Consider the following 27572-nt stretch of genomic DNA (forward strand, 5'->3'; position numbering starts at 1 on the left):
AAATACCCTAGTTAGACGCCATTTAGCAATACTTAGCTTATGTCAATATTTAACATTTAAGATTAATAATGCCAATTAACAAAATCAATATTAACGGTCGATGTAAACAGGTTATCTATAATTAAATTGGCTAATGGTATCTGTTAAAAAACAGGTCTATAATCTTGATTTGAAAGCGCCACTTGATAAAGGTGTGGTGCCAGTGATCGCGGACGCGGAAGAAATAATAATTTTATTTTTATCTACCACTACTATTATTCCAAAGATTTAAATCATTTGAATAACTAAAGATTTATAGAAAAAAAATGTTTAGAATAAAAAAATAACGATTTAAAATTTAGTTTCATATATCATAATTATGATTTGGGACACCAATAATGCTGAAGAAATACCTTCACCTTATGAATGTTATTTGTACTATTTATCTTCGGAGGACCGTATTAAGTCAAAACAAAAATATACATTATATTCCACTTATATTTTATTGTTAAAAAGACACATAACAGTGTTATGTAGGTCCTTTAAATATATATAAGATATTGTCTGTCACTACGCAAGCCTTGCGCACGGATGCGGTTACGTGACGTCAACGCTTAGGACTTGGTCATGGACTCACTGTTATTGATCGAGCTGAGAAATTATTACTAGAAATAATATTACGATCAGAGAGTAAATAAGAAAAAAAACCTGACTATTGTCAGGTATATTCTAAGTGATTGTGTGTATGTAAGTGAAGAAAAAAATTGAGATATATTGTGAAAATAAAATAGAGGATTGTAAGTTCTGGGCCAAAGTTAGGTATAGTTCAAAACGATTTTTTAAAAACAAAAATAAAAATTTACAAAATAATGAGAAAAATGGATTCGAAAACGCGTAGTTTTGGTTAAAACGCTGGTAATGGCACCAAACCTTCATGTTATTACTTTTCATACGACAACCCTACCTTAAAAACTCTACTGTTATTCACTCTTAATTCTACATTTTCCAATTCACTTGGCAATACCCATTATTGCTTTTTTTTTTGGATCATCAAACAATTCCTTCCACTTTGTATTGAGCGGTCGAGAGTGTCAGACTTTTACTGACTAAAACCACCCATATTCCCTCTTTTGGCAATTATGCACCGGGATTCCAGTAACACTTTCGGACATTGCCATTTTTGTTTTGTTCTCAATAAAATGTTCTTTATCAAAACAATATTTGAAGTAACACTATTATTCTTACAATGATAATAAAAGATAAGCGAAAACTAATTAGATATAACATTTGATAAAAATTATGATAAAACTAGAAAAATAGGTAAATGTGTTAGGAATTGTGTTAGAAACCGTAAATCGTATTGTCGTACAAAAGGCAAAACAATATATTTTGTCATAAGTAATAGGATTGACGCTGCCTTCCAAAACTGGGATTACAGACGTCGCTAAAAAGGCTGGCAGGCTAAAATGGAATTGGGCGGGTCACGTCAGCCGCATGGACAAAAGCTAGCAGTAGGATACAAAAATCGAAATAAAAAAAAACGAGGACGAGGACTAAATTCCTTTAACACGAATGTGCAAAAAAATAATTTTATAATACATCAATCATAATATATTAGTGATAACTAAACGAAAACTATTAAAATTTTCAATCGATACTTAAATGTCTTAGGATAGCGTGTGAAAATATAATTAAAATCAACGTGAATATTCAGTGAGAAAACACATAGTAATTCAGCTGTCTACCTTATCGATATAACACGGCTAAATGAAAATATCATTCAATTCATAATGTCATTTCAATAGTAGGGGATTTTAAATTCAGTCGTTTTATACTCCTTCGTCAATGTGTTTGGAGAGCTTACATTTAGTGCGATGTCAAGTAGTTGATAGACAGACGTATGTTCGACTCAAAACAAATATTATTACAATCGTAAAAAGGTTTTCAGAAAAAAACATTGGCTTTTGTTTAACGAGACGTATTCGCGAATGTTTATTCATTTGTTTCGAGGACTGGTGTTAAGACGTGTTTGAGATATTAATTTAAAAGCAAATATTAAAATTTCATTTAATATATTATCTCAAAAATTTTCATATTTTTTTTTGTAAGATTTAATAGTGTTTGTGAAACTCAACCCAAAAGGACCAAGTAAAAAGGACAACGTACCAAAAATGACGACTTTGAATCCAGGGCTGATTGTAATAAGGTTTCAACTTGTGAAAGTGATAGTGAGGTGATAATGACGTGGACTAAAGAGTTGGATGAGGCCGCGGTCCTGGCCACCAAGACTGGGCACTGGCACGTAGTGTTGTTCTACTTACTATGTGGACTAGCAGCGATACCTACCTCGTTTCTGGTGTTTTCACAGGTAAGAAACTAAGACATTGTACTGAAACCCGTTACTGAAACGATTTAAAGTTGATATTTTGCAGTGAAGGACCAGATCTTTAAGAGCTCGGTCCTCAATGGTCCTTCGATACGAAGATAGTATAAAATGCAAAGGGAATATAGATTTTGCCACACGTGGATTAAATGCATGGAGTTAACAATTGTGTTGAATAAATTAGTTGTATTGTTCGTTGTATACTTTCCTATTATATAATTATAGTTTTGAAAGTTGAGGGACGAGAAAAAAAATTGGACAATAGCATCAACGTTACAAAATTAATTATTAACATAATATTTAAGAAGTAAATAAGAATATTGTCGTAATTTCAATGACCCAGAAACTAAATTATGAAATTGATAATTAAAATTATCAGTCATATTTCATTTATATCCCCAACGAGGACATCAATCATTTTTTCGTCAAATTTTTGATTTGTCATTTTATTATCGCCTGTTTCCTCTTTCAGTGCAAAACAAATTGAGGTTGCATGATAATTATATTTTGTGGTGTTTCAAACATTGCCGACACCATATTAAATACTAGACTAAGAAACCTAGCTTCTAGTTCTCCTATTATGACTGCCGTAGGTGTTTTCATTCACATACTTGTAGACTTCAAATAACTGCGTATACAGCTCGTTAGCATCGGTCCTAAGTGGCGCATCTGCTAAATGACTTGCAGGATAAATAAGGACAAATATTTTTGATGCTTAGTATGTCTGTATTACTGAGAAAAACAACTGAGTAACGAAATATGATATTACATTAATAAGAGAATTGGCAAATTCATTCTTCGTTCAAGGTTTCGAACAACCGTAGCAAGTGAATGGAATGAAAATATTAATTTGTGTTGCTGGGATTACGTAATTGTAATTCATATAATTTTGATTAGGTTCTTCTTTTCGTTACTTCGCCAACTAAATAAAAAAGCAGAAAAAAATGGGTTTCCGGGACATCTAGGGATTCAATACTTTCTTCAATACCATCACAACTTCTTCGAGTTTTATTTTGATATTCATCATTACAGCATAAGTTCATCACTACCTGCGCGATTATCCCATCGTTCTCTACTTCGCTCGCTAGCTACTTCACGTAGCCTTCCTCCAAAGACCAGGAACCAGTTCAGCATTATTTACCTTATCGACGAGAGTTTGATCTTCAATAAGAAGTCTGAGATTTAAACCACCATGAATAGGCATTTGCCGTATGAGTCCTTTCTGACCTTTGAGAAATAATCTGGTGTGCTTATTTCGTTTTATTTTTGCCTTTGGAATGCGTCAAACTCGTTATTTACCAAAAAATAGAGTATTCTACGCAAAGGGTTAAAAATGGAACCAAAGGTAAAAACACAGAAACCACTGTCTGTCTTTTTGTCATCTGGCTAAATCTCAAGAACCGTGTCTATTTCAGTCGCCACTAACTAATAAAAAAATAAAATTAAGGCCTAACCTATGTTTTATCTTGATATGCTTTGGCCTATTTGTACATAATCCGACCCACATATGACCGATTCCATTTTACAAAGTCATAATTTTATCAATACTCACCTACAGAAAACTGTCAGCTTCAACCAAAACATCAAAATCAATATTACAAATGATGTTGTTTTTATGCCAACGACAATCCAGATTTAGTTCACTGACACCGTTAATATGTTGTTCCATTCCATAAATAAATATTGTTTTGAAACAGATGTTTTGTACCTCATTTATAATGTTTATCTGAGGAACGTTTCGAACAAATGTTCGGGTGTATTGGTGTCAATTCTCTGTAAACTGTCATCAATTTTTGGAGCACATGCTAAAAGATGTGATGTGGGCAGAGGAGCTATGGAGATTAGGAAAATAGTTTTAGCAAAGGGACGTTCGTTTGTGCCTAGAGAGACAAACAGACATGTTTGGGTGAAACTAGTATTTTATGGTTTTGCTCCTTCTGTTTGAAATTATATAATTTCGTGACGTGTTCATTTTGCGCCTGGACACTTGTGGACGAATAATCCTTAAGTCGCGAGGGGTTTTGACAAACATTAAAGTTACGAGTACATGCACAAATATACTTTGTCCTATGCAGGGATCAAACCCGCGACACATCGCGCACAGTGATATTGGCGTAGCAAATACACTTTGGAACCGCGCAACTAGATCCATCACCTTAACGTTTTGAGGGTGCCTGGAAAACGGCCTACTTGAAATAAACTTTTGATTTTGATTTTGACTTCTCGGCTGTTAATGCAAACGGTTCCAACAGTGACATGCTGTTCAGTAAAATAGTGCACCAGTCGTGTACTTCTATATTTCAATTTTTCCTGTCAATCCAAACTTTGTCTGGAAGATACCGCTATTAGGGATAAGACCGCCATTGTACCCTTGCATTGTATGTTATTAATTTCAGTGATTTCCGATTCTATTTCGCCGCCAGTCCTATATACTTAAACCATTTTACTCGGTTCTGAATTTATACGAATACGTCAACTGGGACACATTTAAAGTTGAGGCATTCAAGAAACTGTTCAAAAAGATTTATAGCCTATTATTATATTGAACCATGCTTTTAATCAAAGACAAATAGATTTTCAAGTGTTTATTTCAGTATCGTACATTTGCTGAATAGATAACGTTTTGCGATTTATCTTAATCTATAGGCCATGTGGCTGTGAGTCAATGACTGGCATCTTTCATTAATTTTTATTATGAGGCCAGATGGGAAAATGTTGTGAAGTAGGGTCTGTATTATAAATTACTTGGCTTGGGTTCCGTACCCGAAGTTATTGAAGCCTACTTGGGTGAAGTGTGTATCTGTCTGTTTGTCCGTCTGTCACTGCAGGCTAGTGATGGACGGATGAACAGACGGATAGGATAGATAGTGAAACATAGGCTGTTGAAGTTGTCACTAAGGATGAATTCTGTTGCTGCAAAAAATATAAAAGTGATATTGTCTGTAACATAACCGATTTGTCAGTGTTAGGAGTCCGACTACAACTAGGCCGGTTATTTTCCTTATGTAGGCCGCCCATACGTTGATAGTAATCTATGTGTTTTGTAAAACATATTTCCGTTTTCATTCTTCATATGTGAACCTATCTCTTGTTCTTTTTTATTTCCATTAAAAACACTTCGTCATTCCGATCAATTAAGATTATCCTTTTAAGAACTGCGTCAAAAATGCAAGTTATTTCTATTTTTAATTCGGTCTCCAAGTCATTCAGCTTCAAAATCTTCATCAAAATTGTTTTTAATCAGTCTTAATTTATATCCTTTGGCTCTATCATTATAATTAGTAATTATAGTTTCATTATCTTTAAAGATAAGATAGTTTGCCTCCCCAGACGGTTTGAATTGGCACATATATTGTTGAAGGTACATAATACATGTATTGGACAAATCAATGCTACTGTCACGATATCTAATATTTTGACGAATGTCGAAAAAAGCATTGTTAGGTTGGTTGTTTCTTCTGATGCACAAAGTACCGAAAAGAAACAGAAAGGGGCGAATAGCATAAACTATGAGAGGCCTGACCCTAATAGTGGATTATTCAAAGCGAAATACAAAAGAGCAAATGATACCGTATTATTTAGACTCCATTGTCGGCCCACATGTCCTCAGTATTTGATGAACCGAGACTGTTAGACAAGCCTCAAATAAAATGGTAATGAATAACGTCCTTCTCGATATTTTCAAGTTAATGACTAATTTGATAGGATATACGTACTTTAATTTATCATTGGTATGTAATCATAAAAATGAATCGCAAAATTAATCCCGATTAGTATTATCAGAATACTTAGATGCGTAATTAGAATTTAGCAAACAATAGGTAGTGAGTTCCACTTGGAAGGCTATTTTGTCTATTATACCTTGTCAAGATCGTATTTTGGTAATAACAATAAAAGTTTAATAATATAGTTAATATAACTAACTGTTTGTTGCTCGCGGGCCCGCTCGAAGATGATCGCGCGGAATCACAAAATCTGGATAAAACCTATGACCAAGTTCCGTCTAAATCCGTTCAAGGGGAAACAAAGATCCGTGCATCAAAGAAATTTTTCGTTTATTATATTAAATAGGTACTTTCCCAATTATTCTAAGACCCTACTGACAGACGTTGTAGGAAAACATCGCGAGGAGACCGTGATCTAAACTTTGGAAATCAGTAATCGCCAATCCGCAGTGAACTAGCGTGCTGATGATTTTCTTACTCTAAAGGAAACGAATGCTTTGAACAAACACGTATACCAATGTGAATAAATACTCGTTTGGTACATAAACAAATGCAGTTCTATTAGAAATAACTAACCCTCTAAAATCAGAACCACGACTTCTTTGTATTTCAAGTAAAGCAAATCTGTATGAGCACGATCACCTTTTCAGTATTCTCATACAAAATGAGTTTACGTAATGAATTGAATATGCATGGGCGCGGGCATGGCTGCGTTGCTCTATGCATATGAAAATATCCATGAAACCGTGTCACCGTGTATCTTTTGTGCATCTGTAAATAATGCTGATTTAGTGTTGTATTGAAAATAAGTATGTTTACTATTTGAATGGATATACACGGTGATTTTTTAGTCGTCTTACAAAAGCAGCCCAGTTCATTTATCCGACGTAAAATACCCCTAGGGGCGATTATTATTTTTTTATCATCAACTAAGATAATAAGTACGAAGAAAATCAAACAAGAGAAATCTGAAATATACTCTTAAAAATGATAAAATTGCCGCCGCCCGCGCCCCTCACCATTGTTACAAGGCTCGGACCGCGCTCGCACAACAGAACTGTGTTTTTTAAAAACTACGAATTGCATCATAATATTGAATAAAAATTGCATTTTTTTTTTCAAATCTCATAAATACCTATTTTTTTATCATGAACGTGTTTTAGTCATTGGATACATGAACTGGGCTGCTTTTGTAAGACGACTAAAAAATCACGGTGTATAGTATTTCTTTGCTAGATATTTGCATCTATTTTTTCGCCGTTTTTGGAATCTAATAGCGTTCTGCTGCTGCACGTGTAATGCACGAGGTACTGGTTCGATCCTAATGCAGGCAAAGTACCAATGCAATGTGACTATTTCAAAGTTAGACACAACTGGAAAACTGGATTCCAAATATTGGAATTTAAAATCACCAACCCGCAATTGTTATGTGGCTGGTATTATTTACTAAATTATATATTTGGGTAATTGGATTGGTGTCATGGCCAAATATTGGAACGAAAATCAGTTTGCAGTTACATGTAATGGTATTTCTGTTATTTTAGGATTAAAAAAACCCACATTTCAGAAGCAGTCAGCAACAAAGGCTGGTTAACACCTTCCAATTTACAAAGTGCTAATTATTTTATTATTTTCTGTCACTCAGGAATGGGTGTATCGTATTCTTGGTATTAAGTCTACTCTGTACCTAACAATACAGCAGCGACTCAATGTTTAAAAAATAACTTCTTAACAGTGAAATGAAACGACTTTTACGGATTTTATCGCGGTTTAATTTTTGGTTTTAGTTCCCGACGTTTCGACACCTTTGCAGGTATCATGGTCACGGGCAGACTGAGATGGTGTTCGTCTTGACAGAAGATGTTGCTCGTTCTACCTTCATATTTTTAATTAATTATTTATGGTCCGACCTACGCAGTATGAGCTCACTGTGTCGTAACGTTCTTAACAGTGTTCAACACATAATTATGTAGGAACTTTTAGAATAATCTTGTATCCATTTTTTTAAGTTGTGTACTTACGCAGTTTTTCCCTTTCTTCTCCATGGGAATAACATTTTAAAACTACGTGCAGTCATTAGTTCCATAATTGAATTATCCTTAAGCCCTTTTTTGGGCCTACTAAAAACATTTTCATTTGGTTTAAATACTTTTCTCTTATTTACGAATCTATATCGACACCGGTTTCAAGGTGTCGCTAGCTCTGAGGTCCCGGGTTCGATCCCCGGTCGGGTCAATGTAAAAATTCTTATTTCTACATTGTCTCGGGTCTGGGTGTTTGTGGTTCCTTCGTTGTATCTGAATTCCATAACACAAGTGCTTTAGCAACTTACTTTGGGTTCAGAACAATGTATGTGATGTTGTCCGCATTTATTAAAAATAAAATCGATATTATGTCTCGTAATATTAATAGCGGCGCTACTTTTTAATCATCTAGCTTACTATAGGTAGTCATAGATATTATTTTCGTTCGACTTCATAAAGGTTCCCAATTAGTAGGTATTTTTTGATGTTTGTTACCTCTGAACTTCAGACTGGACCCCGATCTCGACGTAAAATAGCTGTCATTTGGTCCCACACAAATTTCATCGAGTTTTAATCGATTTTTGTGGTTTTGTTCGAACTCTGTTGCAGGTTTTTGTTTCGTAATTAATATTCATTAAGACGTAAATTTATAAGTCGCGTCATTGTTTACTGACCTCAGTGCTCAGAAGGAAAAAAATAACCTCGAGATTCCATATGGTTCAAATATTGAAACCTGCTTTAGAAAAAAGAATTGAACGTCATATTGCAAAATTTAAAGTAATAAGAAATTGAGTAAAAACAGGTGTACGTATGATTGAAAACGTCAATATTGTTTAAATGTTATTCTTCAGCTAGTAATATGTCCAATAATTTGATTCCGTGATAATATATAAATATATGTTTTAAAGTTAGAGCTGCGTTTACATCTAATGTACTTAATTGCGGGCGAGTTAATAAAATCCACATTAGTCTATCCTTCCTATGTCGACCTTTTTGCCAGTTTGTCAAAAAACTGTCCACGAAGTAATGGACAACACATTACAAATTTTACTAAAAGTGAAATGGAGAGAATCTATAAGAATTGTATGTTTCGAACTATTTTAGCCGTCATGAAAATAATTCTTTTTGTAATTAAGATCCTAAAATCCAAGTAATTTTTATTTTTGGGTGCCGAAATCGATCATCCGCTATCAAAGAGACATACATGCGTTAAGATTTTAGGTCTAACAATTGAATAGTTCACATCTCCTTAAAAAATATTTTGTGTTTCCCAGGTGTTTACAAACGCAACTCCAGAACATTGGTGTGCCCCGCCACCGGAGTTAGACAACCTTGGACTTCCAGACAGCCTGCTGCGTTTCTTGACAGTACCAGGGCAGCAGGGAACGTACGAGTCGTGTCAGGCCTATGACATAGATCCGAAGGAACTCCGTGAAGCAATCGCCAACTATGTCGAACAAAGGTACCTAATGTTTATGTTGTCCTGGTACTTTTGCTTTTGAAAAATTGTTCTATTCGGGTGAAACATAAATAAAGACTCTCAAATAAACTTAATTATTGTTGGCTTTTTTAAATCAGGAAAAAACAATGTTTATTTTTTTCTTATCTTTTCGTCTGTATTTAATAAGTAAAAAAGTCACAATATTAGTAAAGATTTTAAAGTTCAGTAGTAATCAATACCCACTCAATGAAAAAACAAATAATTTAAACACGTAATGATATGCTAAGTACTACTTAGATTTAAAATTATACTTGAAAGTTGAAACCTCAATGCCGATTGCATAGTACTAATGACCGGTGAGCCTTCGAAAAGGATTATCTGACAGCTCATTAAGTCCTGGTACAATTACAATGTTTAAGAACTATATTATGGAATTCATCGGCATCGGCCTAGCCTTTTTCCACATAAGTACCAGTGTTTTACAAGGAGAGACTGCTTATCTGAACTCCTCAACCCAGTTACCTGGGCAACACAATACCCCTTAGTTAGACTGGTTGTCTGACTGTCTAGCTTCTGACTACCCGTAACGACTGTCAAAGATGTACGATGTACTGTCTAGCTTCTGACTACCCGTAAAGACTGTCAAAGTGGGACCCACAAATTAACGTGCCTTCCGAAACCCGCGAGAAACTCGTTATGACAAAGGTGGTCATCTATCTACGGTCCAACCGCGTCAAGCGTAGTTTAACCTGTGATCGATTCACTTATGCATATATAGCTTAGCCACGAGCTATTCCAGCTCCATATTATGGAATCATTATTTTTTAAATCATTACATACCTCAAATATCCCATCTATTTTTTGTTCAGTGTATGTAGGTCAGTTATGATAGTATCTGTTGTAAACATAGTTCACAGCTACTTGTTAAGTTCGAGTTGAGTTTATTGATCGATAACATTATTATTTGAGAATGAACAGGTGTTTAAAGCATCGATGCATTTGCCTCGATAATGTTATTACAAGTAACCGTCATGAGAAGCTATAAATTTTGTAAACAAGTGTTCAGGAGTTCACAACATTTGGACCAACAAAAAAAATGAATTTGTTTAAGATTTAATAAATTATTAAGTAACAAATATTAATTAACATAAATATTATTTAAGAATAATTATTCGTCAGATTCAGATGTTTCCATTTCGCGTTTGAACAAACAACTCTTTCTTTTTACTTATTATATATTTTAGATAAATTGTATTACGCACCTTTTGACGTTTTTTTCGTGGCGAATTTATTTCCTTAGATGTACTGGCTACTGGCTCCATTATACGTAATAACAAATAAAATTAACGCAACAATTAAAGTAACAACGATAAAAAAGTGATAACGAAACAATAACAAAATTAACAATAACAACCAGATCCGCGATATATGCAAAGCAATGAAACAAACTCGTACGCATTCGAAACTCGAATGATGCGTTTATTTCAAAATGGCGTCCCGATAGTTCACAATCCCTGCGACGGACGCGTTCCGGTACCAAGAAACACAAACGATAGCGCTTTGCGTCGTTAAAATATGATCCGACTAAATTAAATAGGTTGTTACTTTCATATAACCCGTCTATATTTCATGTCGATTGAATATGGTCAATTTATTATTATCTCGCAGTATAAAATGTTTACTTAGTAAAAGATGTTTGTTTACATAATTTATAGCTTCTCGTGACGGGTACTTTACTAATATTACAAGTCTATAAATTTCTATAGCCCTTAAAGTATATCACTAAATGCTATAGACCGTCATAAAGATTTCCCAAAGTATTTAATACGCATTTTTTATACAGTTAGTAAAACACATTAAAATTGTAAAGTGGGGCTTACGTCACCTGCAACTAAAAAGTGTAATAAGGGTCTGATCTTTGCACCTTATTTCTCATGAGAAGCGAAAACTAATTTTACCGCAATATAGGTGCGAAGAAGGCAAAAGCTAGGTCAGTTTTAATAGAACCTATTTTTATAACTTACATAATAAGTGAATCTGTAAGCATTACAAGATAGTTACCAACTGTAAATTATTTAATTACATCACATTTTGACCTACGCATTTACTACAAGTCCCTAACTCAGAAATAATGCTAATGTGGAAGCGAGACAGACTATACTCTTCCAGTATCGCTATCTAACTTCAACAACGACAATAACCCAGTCTTAGCGAATAGTACAGGCAAAGGTATCCATAATTGCCATCTGTTATTATTTTTATCGATCATTAATCTGGATGTCAAACCAGACACCTCCAATCTATTTATAATAATTAAATCAATTATACTATGTAGTATAATATCTCGGTAATCTTTTGATAGTTTAAAACAATAATAAAGGTAGGTACTTGTAAAATTATGTTCTGTATAATAATCTCGCTGTACGATCTAGAAAATGATTCTAATCGGAGTTTTGTTAGATTATTTTCATATTAAGATTAGGTGGCAGTGAATAAAATTATAAATATTAGGTAAAAGAGCAGTTTGCTTTAGATATAAGTATATATACTTCAAAATATTATTTTATTTATTACTAGCTGTTGCCCGCGACTTCGTCCCCGTGGGTAGAATATATAAGTTATGATTTATACCTGCCCTGTTTGTTTTCACATTTTCCATTGTATCTTCGCTCCTGTTTGATGATGGTGATGGTTTATAGCCTTAAGCCTTCCTCGATGAATGGTCTATTCAACACAAATTTGGACCAGTAGTTCCTGAGATTAGCGCGTTCAAACAAACAAACAAACTCTTCAGCTTTATATATTAGTATAGAGTATAGATACACATAACTACATTGTATGGGATATACTGGTGCCTTTTCGTTGAAATTTTATTATAATCAAATCGATGAAAGCGCGTTACTTGTAAATATATAATTTAAATAAAAACAACTGGTTAATTTTTCACAGCTAATCTTTATAACAATTTAAATTTTACAATAATCGTAAAAAATAAAAACTACATACGCCACACATACGCAAGCAAACAGATTTTTTTTTCAAGTATTTAACATAATTCGTGAAAAAAATCTTTTATTTAATACATTAATTATATTATCTTGGCGATAGCAGAGACGTGCAGTCTAAAGAAAGTGAGGTATTTTCCTAAGAAACGAATAAAAGATTAAAAAAATTGGGTCCGGAATCGATAGACGGTGATTATGCGTTATCGATTTAATAAACTCAATATTTAATTGCTACATGTCCAGCATCAACAACAATATTTCAGTAATAATCAACGCTCATTAATATTAACAAACAATATTCAGTTACGAACCGTTTAAAAATACATTTATCAAAGTCAACTAAAACACACAACGTGTTTTTAATTGAACGCCCAGACAGCTAATCATTCAGGAATTAATATCCATTTTCATTGCAAACAAAAAATAAACTTGTCTGTCAGATTAATCTTGTGTTGTTATGACAAGCCGTTAGATCGGTGTTTAGGGTGGCGACACACAGTAGCGATCACATTTAGCGTCTAGTTCTTGAGCAATGATTTCGGCCTGAATTAATCACTGAAGTAGTTAATTCGGCTTGTGTCCATTTTATAGTCACTTTTTGGAGTTGATTTTTCATAAAACGGAATTTTATTACTGAGGTCTGTGTGTCCGTCTGTTTTCAGGCTAGCTCATGAACCGTGATAGCTAAATTGTTTAAATTTCATGATGAAAATGATGTATTTCCGTTGCCTCTATTACAACAAATAATAAAACTCAAGCAAGAGGATAAGCAACTACTGCGGAAGTACAATTTAAAGGGTGACGTTTTTTTTGCAAAATTATCGATCGCATATTTAGGTTCCCGCTTGTTTCGCCAATTAAAGCCAGCAAGCAGGTGTGTAGCGACCCTAACTCGTTTGTAATGTTAATTATTCGTTGTTTTTTAGTACGAGTGTGACTACGAATTTTTTTATAACTAGTATTAATTGATTTGTCATTTTCACACGAGAATGTGGTTCTAATTAATTTAGTAGTCTTGTTTCAGCTGTGTCATTTAACGGGCGATTAGGTTACTTTGATACTAGTTAAAAACTGATCCCAGCTTAGGCACAGGCCTCTCCTAGAATAGGGAAGGTTTAAGCATTGACCACCACGCTAAATCACTGAGGGTTAGCAATTTCAGATTTCAATATTTCCATATTTGGATTCCATATTTGGAATCCAGGTTTTTTCACCGTTTATTAGCGATGTCTTGAATAGTTAAGAATAAACATTATTACTTTGAAATTTAGTCACTTTGGTACTTTCCCTGCGTTGTGGCACCTCGTACATGCAACTCCATATTTTCCATCCAAAATTACACCATCCTCCTTGTTCTTTTTTTTGGTAAGGGCGGGGTATCCCCATGGACACACATTCCCTCAGGGGAGGGAACAGACAATCTCAAACTCTAAACAACTCCGCGTTTTTGTGTCGGTTTGATAGGCATCCAATTCTACATTTAAAAAGCTTTCAGTTTTAAACTTTTTTATTGTATTATAAAAAATATCGTAAATCATTTTTTTCTTTACAGAACAGTTACAATAAAAGAAGGGAATGTTTTTCATTCAATAAAGATTTACGAGTTACTCTCAGTCAGTGATGATAACCAAAAGGACTTGGTAAGTGTAACACACATTATTAAAATTTGTCATTAATCTAACTTCATCTATTTATAAACATCGACGCAAACAGAGGGCTGTTTTAAGTTTGACATGTCTGTCTGTGACATCATGACTCCCGAACGGATAGAACAATTTCAATTTAGTTTGGTGGAGCCATTGAAAAGTCGCGGGGAGAGAATTATAACTGTCAAGGGTTATTAAATTGTTTAATATCATTAAAAGCAGAATTATCTATTTATTTCTTAAACCTTCATTTCATATATAAGACAAGTAATAATTTACCTAAACACATATTTTCAGATAGCCAACATATCAGCCGCAGTGCTGTCAGTCAGAAGGAACACAACGTCACAATGTACGAACGGTTGGAGGTTCAGTACAGAACAATACCAGAACACGCTGGTTACAGATGTAAGTAACTAAATAACAAAGATATTGTTGAAATATAGGCTGACAAATAGAAGGAGTTTCATGCAAGGGATATTTTTGTTATAATTTTACATTTTAATTAGTTTGTTGATCTGTTTGTTTGGCATGGCTGATTTTACGAGACTATTATTAAAGGCTATATAAATTTTCAATATTCAAAAATACCATTAAGATGACACCCGATAACACAAGCATTTTTGTGATCGAATTAGGGTGTCTTTACGCCATTACAGTGGTGCCATAAACACTCTCAAATGCATTAATTCAGTACTGCTATAAGTAATTTAGATTAATATTATGGAGGAAAGTATTAATACAACTAAAATTCTTTAATTTCCAGTTCTCCTTGGTCTGTGACAAGGACTGGTTGTCTCGCATGAGCAACACGCTCTTCTGGGTCGGCTCCATCTTCGGGAACCTGTTCTTCGGCTGGATGTCTGACAGGTAAACATGGATATTCTTCAATGTGTATGGTAATCAGACGTAAGATTAGACACCAAATTCAGAGCGTCGAGTAATGATCATGTTCTAAAATTTTAGGTGTCACAAAATTATATGATGTTCAAAAAGATTGAGATATATCATTAAAAATGATAAGTATAGTTTTAGCTATGTGACAAAGCAAGTTTCTATTTTAGCAAATGTTTTATGTTAAAAGCACATAACACAGAAAACTTTCAAGTGCGAGTCGGATTCACAACTCTAAGGATTTTATACAAAAAGGGCTAAAGAAAAACAAATGGGTTGGATGCTAAACCAATTGGGACTATCCACTTATTTTTGCATCTTTCCCATCATCAATAATTATTGAAATTAAAAAATACCAATTCCTTGCTATAATTATTATTCTTACAGTTCCTATCTCCCTGATTCCAGATACGGCCGTCGCCCAACGATCCTCCTGATGGTATTCCTGGAAGTACCGCTAGCTATAGCGTCATCATTCGCCAAGTCCTACTGGACGTACATCGCGCTGAGGGTTGCAGGAGGCCTGTTCTTCCCAGCATTGTACCAACTGCCTTTCATATTAGCGTTGGAGTTAATGCCGCCAGGACAGAGGAACCAAACTGGTTAGTATTACGAAATAACTGGCCTCTTGGTCAAGTGATTAGTGGCTCCGACTGCTAAGCCGCAGTTCGTGGGTTCTATTTCCACTCAGGATAACATAATTATAATAATTTGGTACCTTCCAAAACAGAACAATTTCCTAAATATACTATTTAAGTATTTAGTAAAAGTATATATATCAGTACATTTATCAGTTGTCTGGTATATCATAATATAAGCTTTTCTTAGTTTGAGATTAGATGGCGTTGTGAGAAAGTAGTGAAATATTATTATGACGACAACATTTTAAGTTTCGATTCTGTGGTTTCAGCTTACATATAGACAAAATGGAGTTAGTAAAAAATAATTAACTATATCAACCATGAAACAAATTATGTAACATTTCAGGTATTGTAGTTGGCATGTTGTTCGCCAGTGGGATGTGCCTGCTCTCGCTAGTGGCGTACGCGGTCCAAGACTGGTACAATCTGTCTCTGGCTTCCACATTACCTTTTATACTGTTGTATGGGTAAGTACATTATTGAATAAAGTTCGAACTATTGATTTCCACGCCAAGTAGAAAATGAACTATATGTGAACGCAATGGTTTTCAAATGCTCAGTAATAAGATTTAAAAAAAAATGGGATGATAGTAAACATCTTGATATCTCCGCATTGACTGGTAGAGAATGCCTCAGGCATTAAGTCTGCCATTGTACAAACATTGTATAAAAGTGTAAATAAATAAATAAATAAATAAAAATAAACATCAACGTTTAATTGTTTCAGTTATTACTGGCTGATACCTGAATCTCCGAGATGGTTGGTTGGCAGAGGAAGAATAGCTGAAGCTGAAAAGGTGCTCAGAAATATTGCAAGGAAAAACGATATTCACCTACCTCGAGGATTTTTATTAGAGTTACATGTAAGTATTATTAACATTATAAATACTTTAGACTAAAGGATAACTACTCCCGAACTAAGGAATGTAATCCTTGAGTTGCCAGGGGTTCCCACTAACATTCAAGTCACATGTGCAAAGACACCCAGAATCAGTCAAAACTTACATGGCCTACTCGGAGATCAAACTCTCCCACGTCTATCCGTACATTATAAAGAAATGATTTCATTAAACTACGATACATAGTATTTATGTAGCAATTCAAATATATTAATAAAAATATATTAATTGATTTAACTCGATTCCAGAAAAAAATAAAAGAGGAGGAAGAGATGACGCAAGAAGAACTAGCAACAATATCAAACATGAATGGTCATGTAACAGGATATACTGAAATACCTGACAAAGATCAACATCTGGACAGAAGAATAAGCAACATGCTGACATTCAAACCAGACCTCTCAAAAATATCAGAAACAGAAGAATCTAATAAAGATAGTTTAGAAAAAATCATAGCACTAGAAGTAGCAGATATCGTTAATAAGAAATCTAGGCAAAGGAAAGAAGAAAGAGACGAAGAAAAAGAGCAGAATGTTACAGAAGTAACAAATCTGAATGCAGATCATCAGCAGAAAGCGACACAAACTGAATATTCTAAATCCCCAGCGAATACGCTTAGAAGAAAGTCCTTACAGTTAGTCAGTAAGATATTCATACAGGATGACGGCGAAGAAGACATTATGGAGAATAAAAGAATGGATGATCAGAATTCAGAAGGAGACTGCAAAGCTTCCCCTTTAGATGTATTCAGATATCCAAATATTAGAAAGAAGTTTTTCATTTTAACTTTCGATTGGGTCGCTCTTGGAGTCGTTTATAATAGCTTAAGTTATAATACGCCTAACTTGGGTGTCAATGATTATTTGGCGTTTTTTATTGGTAAGTTTTTTAAAGCTATTTTCAAAACGCTTTCTCCGTTTTAATAAAAATGATCGTTGTAAGATTTTGCATGTTCACTTTAGCTTATTTTATGATTATTTAAAATTCTAATGTATTTTTGGTTTTTCATTCGCTCGCTTGATTTCATTTCCTTGGCGTGATAGTAGTCCTATTTTAATTGAATTCTCGTTGTTATTACACGACGACAATGTACCTAGCCTTAGAACTGTTCTCAAACTTATATGTGTTTTGTAGGTGGCGCCGTAGAGATACCATCGTACTTCATAGCGTGGCGTTGTATGGAGCGGTTTGGGCGGCGCTGGGTGCTCTGCAGCTTCATGTGTGTCGGCGGAGTCGCCTGCATCAGCTGCATCCTTGTACCGGAATGTGAGTCAACTTATTTAATAGATGAGAAGAACAACATACATAAAAACTTATCAACTTTGTGGCATAATTTTTGTTTTTTATGATTTCCAGATTTGAAAATTCTATGTTTATTTGTAAAGCTACTTCATTATTAGCCATATCTAATTATTTCTAGTCTAAAATAACTCTTACCATGCAAAGAATTGCTCACTCTCTTCCACCAGCACAACGGCCTTACTAAACTACAAGATCCAAAACGAACATTAAGATGCGTAGTTTTACAAACTGATTACCACGACCATTATAATATGTAACATTATGATTTTATCTTTCAGCTTGGCCCTGGATAACCGTCGGTCTCTCGATGTTGGGACGGTTATTCGCTGCGTCATCATTTGCAGTGTTCTACGTTTTGATTGGAGAATTACTGCCAACGGTGCTGAGAGCTCAAGCTATGGGTGCAGCTTCATTCATATCTGGCTTAGGGTTGTTAGCCTGTCCATATATTGTTCATTTGGTAAGTACATCTTCAGCTCATTTGTCAGGATCATCCAATTTCGCTTCACCTCCTATATTTGGCCTTTGCTGTCAATTATACGTATTGCTTTTTAAAATAAATCAGCATAAAGTAAATACTTTTTCATTTATTACAGAAATAAAATTACTACTATTTTATTTTTTGTTCTTTGTTTTAAGTTGTAACCATATTGTTAACATTGACACACTACACCAACCCGAACCGATCGTCAAGCATACGTTCCCAGATCATATTTATTACATTAAGCTTAATGAATATTGTTATAAAATTAGTGTATTTACTCTACTACGAGTATCTATCGATTTCATCCAACGTCTATTCAGGAGAGGTTATGTTATTATTATGTTTATCACTTTCGATAATCACGTTAGCAGAATCAACAGTCAAGCATTTTTGTAACCGGTTCTATTTTTTATGATCTCTCATTAAATTCCCATTAATTTTTTTTTCCAGGCGGTGTACTCCAGAGCTCTACCGCTGACCATCATGGGAGTGCTCAGCGTGATGGGCGGTATCACTTCCCTCTTCTTACCAGAAACCCTGAACCAGCCACTACCACAGACCCTCGGCGACGGGGAGACCTTTGGCAGAGACTTCAAGATATTGAGTTGTGTTGAGCGACAAAGTGATCAGTGAATTTGGATATTGATGACACTTCCTTTGAGTTCTGGTCGCCTGGTAGCTCGAATTCTATGGACATATGTTTATTGGAATAGTTCCCAGTAGGAGGGGGAGGGGTATTTTTTGTGAAATGACGTATATTTCAATTCTGGGTGACCTGGCTTGATAGATATTATTTGAAAGTACGAAACAGATATTATAATCAACAAAAATGTATACCGTCTGATTACAAAACATAGACTAAAAATGGTGTTACGTTCGGCTTAACAGCAACTTTTAAAAACTTATTTATGATAAGAAATTTACCATACAAAAGTACCTCCTACCTTTGTCCTACATTTGGTAATAAGGATAACTTTGCTTTCTTCACTCCGTTGATTATATCATAAATGTTACGGGTATAAGATGAATTATGATACTAACAAAAGAAGTTTCTATGTACGACTGTCAAAAGTATCAAAAGCAATGTGCATGGGTCTCACTGGCGTTCCAAACTATTTTTGTTCAGACGACTTTGCTTAACATGGATATAGAGACGATAATTATGATAAAAGGCACACAGTTTCTCATAATAAGTATAAGTTGCTACGTCACAAATAAAAATCTAGAACCAGTAGATCACACCTAGTTGTAACTAAAATAATATTTGAGAGGTTTTGCATTTTAGATGTCAAAACTGAATGTAAATAACACAAAAATGCTGTAAATATTAAATAATGATTTAAAACATATAGTTTTATTTCTTTACATTAGAACTCACAAAAATACAGACATTTGATTAAGATGATTGAAACGCTCATCAAATTAGGTCTCCGAAAACAAAAAAACGTAAGTAAAATAATGCATCATTTAAATATGAATCATCCTCATGAAAGTAACTATCCTATTAATATTATAAACACGAAAGCTTGTATGTATTGATGTTTGAATGTTTGTTGCTCTTTCAAGCAAAAACAACTGAACGGATTTAGACGAAACTTGGTACACAGATAGTTTAAGGATTAACACAAAGGATAGTTTTATCACGATTTTATTATCCCGTGGGATCATTTTCGATTTGTAGTAACAGCAAGAAACAGATTATTTAAAGGAAATATATCTGCAAGATAGCAACAATATAAGTAGTTAAGAGTCCCATGAAGTTTAACGGCAAGGTGGCATCGATGGCAAACAAACCACAAGTAGTCATCTTACTGAATGCGGTCCGGTTAGCATAAATCACGTTGCAGCAGAGTCTTCTTTGGTTTTCTGAAAAAAATCATTTTTGTCAAACATTTTATACACCGAGTGTGATCCTTGATTGATTTTATGGTTTTCTATAAAATATTCAAGAGTGCAAGAAAGAGTTAGTGAACTAAACTACATATATTTTTTTAAATCTTATCTTAAATACGTCTTATTTTACGTGGTAATCAAATGGAATGACTTGTTAAAAATAGGATTCTTAATTATTCCCTTCATTGACTTGAGGATAATTATCACTGTTCTGATCTGACTGGACTGATCACTGATACAGTAATGACAGTTTCTTCAATTTCTAAAAGAAAGCCTGGACGCTCACCTGAATGGTCAATTTTCTTCACCATTTGTATGCATGCTGACTCTGCCTCTTCGACGGCAATATAGAACTTCTCACACAGAACACATTGTAATATCACCAGAAGTATATCCTTGCCTATCCACAAAGGTACCAGAATGCTGCCAGCTATGATTTTTAGTGTCAATTGGTCTGCCTATAACATAAGAAAGCTATTATTTTTACTTTACCCTATTTATATGTCGCTGACACTATCGTTTATCCTACTAGGCCTACTAAAATAATCAACGCGAAAGTGGATGTTTGTTAATCATTTATTATTGACCGAAATACTCTGGATTATTAACGATGGTCTTCTAAGGTTGCCTAATACTGTTCTCTCTAATACTATTTTCTAAATATATAAATTTGAGATTGTGTCTATCCTTTACAAAAGATTTTTAATATTTTTCAAACCATTCAGCCTATCGAGGTCCTAGGCCCGGTCCTCCGCCTTCCGCATCTAGTCCGAACTAGCCTTTTTTAGGTCATCGGTCCGTCGGGCCGGGCCTCCTACACTGCGTTTGCTGATACGTGGTATCCTCTCTAGGACTCATCAGCTTAAAATTCTTAAACTGATACAAATGTTTCTTACTCACCTCATTTCGTTTGTCATCTGGTAACTCAATCAAATTTAGAAATATACTCAAATAAGCTAAACTTCGAAAAAAGGTGTCCATCGTGTGGAATAATATCTGCAAGAAAAAAACAATATTGGACATAATGTAATGTAGATATACCTAGTTGAATGTTGAATAAGTTGAAGTCTTACCACTAGTTGAAAAACTCCTTTATACAAATTGTAGGCTTCCAAAATATTTTGATAAACGTCAAACAATTTTGTGTAATTAATTCCTAGTTCATCGTCCAAAACAGACTGCTTCCACATAACAAGATAGTTTTCCAACAATATAATGAACCGAATAGCACAAACCAAATTAACATCAAAAGTAATAAACATCCAGTCCGCGAAACTTTCAATGATATTGAAATGGTCAAAAGCGATGTAATACAAGAGATACATAAACATATTCAAACCGCATATGCCCAAGGCATACACCCAATTCCAGAAAACGACGCCTTTGATATTTTTTGTGGAATCGATGCTGTTGTAAATGTATTGGATAGTCAGAATTAAGGAGATGTTGCTGTCACTATGAATGATGTTGAGAAAAATAAGCATTGTAAAACCAGCAACATAAATAGCGTAGAAGAACATAAATAAATAGAAGACGTCCCGACTTTCGTAGAAATTGTGATAATTATCGGGATCAATGTTCAAGACAGAATGCAAAAATAAACCATATGACATGACGGTGGCTGCTAACAGTAGGACATTGAATTTATACCCTTTTGGAGTGATGTAGTCATCTCGAATTGTATACTTCGATGTAAAGAAAACTGTAAGCATTAAATTTATGGGATAAATTATTCTTTGTACATCTTTGTCCAATCTGTTTTGTAGTAACACTTCCGAATTTGGCTTTGGTGTTGCGTTTTGATTTATTTTTATGAGAATCGGATTTTGTTTGTTCCAATATTTTCCAGACATTTTCGGAATTTAAACGTCTGTCTTCTGTAGAATGATCACGAGTTATTGAATTCATTTTATATTTTACTTATAAGGTATTATTAGGAAAATAGAAAATGATTAGAGCAATTTTTCGTTATCGCTTCCATATTATGTTATTATGTAAAATTATGCATATTCATAGCTTTTTAAGTGATTGAATATTGGTATTAATGTTATTTCAATAACTTTAACAATTACCGACATTTCAAGTTTATTATATCTTTATTATTGGCTAAATTTTGTTTCCAGTTCAAAGATTGACAAACTAGTTGACTAAAACCAAATTAAATTTTAGCATTCGTTTTTCTTCCACTAGATTTTTGTCAAGAGGATTGGTGATATCCACAATAATATCCTATGGCTCTCATCGATCATGACTATTTTATTATAAGCAACAACAATATTTATATTCGTAACGATAGATCGATGTTAGTGCAATGTAAATGCCCTTTTACAGGAACTGGGTCGAGCACCTGTAGCACTTCCTCCAAGGCCACGTCTTAAAGTAATATTATTGCTTTGTGAAAGCGAGACAGCGTACAACACAGGATAGAACGGCAACTCCCTTAATCAAATGCAAAAATATTACTTGAACTCGTTGTGTTAGGGGTCTTGGACTATACAAGGTTAAATTTCTAACCACGGCGTTATTTAAAAATTATGACTATGTCCCGTAAATAAGATGATTTCAAACCGAAATTATCATTATTTTGAATTGAAGACAGTGATTTTTCTGTTCCACCTTTTTGAAATCTTAATCTTGTACTCCTACATATAGCTGTCTTAATGTTTATTTAATTATTAGTGAGTGATGAGTCTTTACACCTATCATGAGGTATCAAAGGCAATGTAATATCCTTAAGTATATTTGCGTAAGGTTTGTCACTTCAAGGCTTTACGGCAGGTAAATTTAATTACATCCAAGTTTTTTTACTGAAAGCTCTAAATTTATTTCATATCAGTTATTATACATACACTTCCTTATAAGTCGGATATTTTTATGAGCAGTTAAATAATGTAGAAAAAGAAATCATGCCTGAAGATGCCGCGATAGAGATGAAACTAAAAAACTCAGTTGACGAAGATGTGAACTCCATGTTTCTACCAATAAAATATCTGCAAAGTGCTGTGTTCTATCCGAAATATTTTATCAAAAACAATTTGATATACCCAAATGATTTTATAAATATATGTATTTCACTTTGTTGCTCGTCAACGTTATTTTCTATAAAAGCTTACAGAATATATGATATCCTTCATGACGAATTCTTTGTGAGATACACGACAATGAAGGTTTTGTTTGTAGCGCTTTATTTGGATGTCTGTTTAAGCCTTTTCATTTATACCGTTGACTTGATCCTGAGTTCATTTAAATCCAAAAAATACGTTTTATTCCTATTGAAGTTTCAAATGGTGCATAGATTGTTGAATGCTGGGTTTAGGGTCACTAACGACATCAGTAGTTGGATCTATTGCATCCTGTTGTTCATATTTCACACATTTGTTGCCATTATCTACTCATTTGCTCTGGCGATACAATGGCATGTCTCAATCAGCTTATTTGCGCAGATATGCAACGATGCTAATATTGTATATGCAATCGTATCAATGAAACTACTGACTGAAAAAGTAGTGCAATGGAATATTAAAGTTTCTCAAAGAGATGGCTTTCATGAAACACCTTGTGAGGAATTGCTTAAGGCTTATATCAACATTTTAGAATGTTATGACTTATTTACAGACGTTTTTAAACTCCCGGTGAGAACGATACTTAAGACTTATAGATGTAGACCTTCTTTATCCGTTACTATATATGTTTTACTTTCAGGCACTCATACTGGCTGTAGACTTGGTAATCTTTTCAATGTTAAACAACCAAATTGTGATTGAATTTTGTAAGCATAACCAACTGCTGGAGCCCGTAAGTAATTAAAAAGTATAACATTAATTAAACAGGAATATCTATTGCTTGGAAAAGATTTGCAATGGTCCCTTTGGAGAGCCATTAAGCGATCACACTAAAACTCTAAAAATAAAAGGTGCAATATTATTTTTAGAGTTGTGTCTGAAATGCCATACATAAAGATTAATCACTTTCAGCTTCTCTAATTACCCATTCACCTACCACCTAAGTAGATGACGTGATGCAGGCTAGTGGTGACGTTAATTTTTCTAGTTTTTCGGGTTTGGGATTCTTATTGCTAATAGATAGATTCTCATCAACGAATACATTTGCAGCACATCACACCATTAACATCTGGAATGCTTTTTCTTTGGATGACGAGGAAATTGGTGCTACAAATATCATTCTGTTGGTACGTTGATGAATTTTACGCAGCACTCAAGAAAGTTCAAGATTCTTGTGCTCTTGTAATGATGTCTGATATTACAGGTAAAGACAAACACACGCATGTAAAATATTGCTTAAATCTCGAATTCATCGTCCTTTTAAAATTTCGTAAAGCGTGAAGCCAAAAGCGTAAACACAGATAACCTCTCTAAGACTCGATGATTTGTTTGTCCGTCTGTAACCAGGCTGCTTATTCATCAACATTGCTAGGTAGTTACCATTTTGACAGATGATGTAGGTCTATAAAAACAAAATGTTTCTTGAGCACCGGTTGATAGGATTAGGTTTTTTGAAAATTGTTTGACTTTTGAAGATTTGGTTCGGTTTGAATATATACATATAATAATGTAGCACGAGTTCAACATGTGCTTGACCAGTATCTTTAAGATTTTCAACTACTACTTCTACTGAAGTAAATAATTATCTTTACAGATGAAGAACGCAGGATGTGTAAAAGTATTTTTCGCCTTCACCGGACATCGTTTTCTAAAATGAGAATATTTGGATTGTTCTACATCGACGCCAATACTCCGCTGCGTCTGACAGTGCTTTTAACTAACTACACCATTGTACTTCTGCAGTTTGCTTTTCTTCATTAAACAAATTTTGTTTACGATCTCATTAGATTGTTTGTCATCTTTATTTATTTTCTAATGCCAGTAAGCGGTCAACTCAGTAGAATAAGCTTTTTCCCTACTATATGGGAGACAATTTATTTTTTTGGTAATATCATCATCATCCTAGCCTTATCCCAACTAATTACGGCTCCCATTCAACCGAAGGCACCTTAGTACCAGTGTTTTATGTATAAGGAGCGACTGCCTATCTGACCAATTCAACCCAACTGACACGATAGCTAAAGGTGTGCCCACAGTTTAACGTGCCTTCCGAAACACGGACGCATTCGTTATGACTTAGATTGTTAACCATCCACGGAGCGACCTTATCAAGTGCAGCTTAACTTGAGATCGGTCCCCTTGTACAGTTGCAGTTTAGCAACGAGCTGCTCTATTTTCGCAGTAATAATCTTACATTTTATTTTCATATGCTAGCTCTTCCTTCTTTTTGTGTAGTTGACAATATGAACCTACAAAAACAAATAAGTAGTAGAAGGGCTTCTCTACAAACGACTTCCACTCTAAGGAATTAAATCTTTGCGTCGTGGCCATTTAACAAACATAAAATGCAAATGCACAATATTCAGGCAAAGGATTCGTAAATCACAAAAACATTTTTTTGTGTGATCCATGAATCCTCACGATGGGTTTTCACCGCGCGGTCAAGTTGTTATCAAATTAAGCGTATTTGCCTTAATTCTGTCAGTGGTAGCTTCTAAAAATATTATTCGTCTACGAGGCAAGGTTAATTCAATTACGTCAAAGTTTTTTTCCAACGTACATAGGCTTCAGTTTACATCCAATTTTACTAATTGATTAAACAGTCACCTCATACGGTTGTTCTGTTATTTTGACTCGAATTTATAAAATAATACCTGAAGAAATAATGGCGCCCGCAGACTCTACAGTATTCATCAAAATCAATAACTTAATTGACAAAGATGTGCAATCCATGTTTCAACCAATACATTTCTTGCAATCTATAATTTTAAATCGTAAATACTTTATCCGATACAATTTCATCTACCCAAATGAATTCACGTATAAATGTATATCATTCTGTTGGTTGCTAACGTTATGGGCGTTTAACATTTACCGAGTTGTTGAGATCCTTAGTGACAAGATCATAACCCGGAATGCAACCTTAACTGCGTACTTTTGTCTTTTCTGGGACGCTTTTCTATGTTGTGCAGAATCTACTGTTAACTTTATCCTTAACACTGCGAAATCCAAACAATTCGTATTCCTCGTGTTAAAGTTTCAAAAAGTCCATAGATTGTTGAACAAGTCTCCCGTAAATAATACCCTTATTTGTTGGATCTATTGTATCCTTTTGTTCGTTTATCACGTATTTTTACGCTCTTTCTACTCTATCGTGCTGGGAGTGCAATGGCATGTCTCAATCAGTTTCTTTGAGCTGATGTGCAAAGATTGCAACATTGTCTTCGCCATTGTAACAATAAAACTGCTGACAGAAAAAGTTTCACAATGGAATTTACAAATATCACGAAATGACGTCCATGAAATTCAATGTGAGACATTGTTTAAGGCGTATATCAACATTTTAGAATGCTTTGAGTTATATAAAAAATGTTTCCAACTACCGGTAAGTAAGTTTTAAGATTTATGTTGTAACAAATGGTAGGCGGAAAATGGACACGTTTATTATTTTTTCAGGCGTTAATGCTGTCTACGGACTTGCTTATAAATTCCATGATAAACAACCAGATTGTGATTGAGATTTCAAAACGAGCCTCTCAGCTAGAAGCCGTAAGTGACACCGAGGGTTCATTAAATTATTATTTAGAGAGTGGACTAATTAGACTTTCTCCACTTTATTTTAGTGATTTTTGTAAAGATACTCAATACAAATTCAATTTATTTCATTGCCTTGTGATAAATGATTCTGATTTCTCCCGGAGAGTCTGTGGTTTTGAAAAATGATATTATGAGAAGTAAAAATAGCATGCAACAGTAGCACCACTGTGGCAATTCCTAACGCCTCTCTAATTGAGATGATATCTAATCTCTCTAATTGATTGATACATACTTATAATTGTCCATAAATCATTTTACAGCACCACACAACGGCCAGTTCAATGACCTCGGCATTGCTTGTCCTCTGGATGATGAAAAAATTATTGCTTCAAGTATATCTTTGCTGGTACGTCGATAAATTTTACGCAGCTATCAAGAACGTACAAGATTCTTGCGCTCTTATTATGATGTCTGATTTTACAGGTAAATATTTTCATTTAAAAATGAACAAAATTTGTTCATTTTATATCTATACTTAATATATAAAGCTGAAGAGTTTGTTTGTTTGAACGCGCTAATCTCAGGAACTACTGTAATTTAATTTTGAATTTGAATTTAAAAATTATTTTTGTGTTGGATAGACCATTTATCAAGGAA

General features: G+C 34.2%; 2 protein-coding genes across 3 annotated transcripts in view; one reads left to right on the forward strand and one right to left on the reverse strand.

The window, feature by feature from the left end:
- Window positions 1-1677: 1677 nt before the first annotated feature.
- On the forward strand, window positions 1678-19770 carry LOC113493755 (organic cation transporter 1-like). 2 transcript variants are annotated; one of them, XM_026871759.1, is made up of 12 exons: window positions 1681-2347; window positions 9386-9573; window positions 14110-14197; window positions 14501-14611; window positions 14970-15073; window positions 15506-15699; window positions 16085-16205; window positions 16466-16601; window positions 16886-17516; window positions 17772-17903; window positions 18218-18399; window positions 18874-19770. In XM_026871759.1, the coding sequence occupies exons 1-12, from the start codon at window positions 2219-2221 to the stop codon at window positions 19054-19056; spliced, it is 2199 nt and encodes a 732-aa protein (XP_026727560.1). In that variant the 5' UTR covers window positions 1681-2218; the 3' UTR covers window positions 19057-19770. The 2 variants fall into 2 exon arrangements, with proteins under 2 accessions (XP_026727561.1, XP_026727560.1); XM_026871760.1 differs by lacking the exons at window positions 18218-18399; window positions 18874-19770 and adding an exon at window positions 18039-18181 and having other exon boundaries at window positions 1678-2347; window positions 17772-17937.
- Window positions 19771-20519: 749 nt separating this feature from the next.
- The window catches only part of LOC113494072, a 45654-nt gene continuing 38601 nt past the window's right edge, over window positions 20520-27572 (reverse strand). Inside the window, exons 3-4 of the mRNA XM_026872210.1 lie at window positions 21217-21312; window positions 20520-20774 (exon numbers count right to left, since the gene is read on the reverse strand). Coding sequence (XP_026728011.1) covers window positions 20520-20774; window positions 21217-21312 — 351 coding nt within the window. The remainder of the gene's footprint in view (window positions 20775-21216; window positions 21313-27572) is intronic.

This window comes from Trichoplusia ni, chromosome 5 (assembly GCF_003590095.1).
Source record: "Trichoplusia ni isolate ovarian cell line Hi5 chromosome 5, tn1, whole genome shotgun sequence".
Taxonomy (NCBI): domain Eukaryota; kingdom Metazoa; phylum Arthropoda; class Insecta; order Lepidoptera; family Noctuidae; genus Trichoplusia; species Trichoplusia ni.

Coding starts and splice junctions, on each gene's coding strand:
- LOC113493755 (XM_026871759.1), top strand. CDS start 2,219: ATGACGTGGACTAAAGAGTTGGATGAGGCCGCGGTCCTGGCCACCAAG. Junction 15,700..16,084: donor AGGACAGAGGAACCAAACTG/GTTAGTATTACG, acceptor GTAACATTTCAG/GTATTGTAGTTGGCATGTTG. Junction 18,400..18,873: donor GTCCATATATTGTTCATTTG/GTAAGTACATCT, acceptor TTTTTTTTCCAG/GCGGTGTACTCCAGAGCTCT.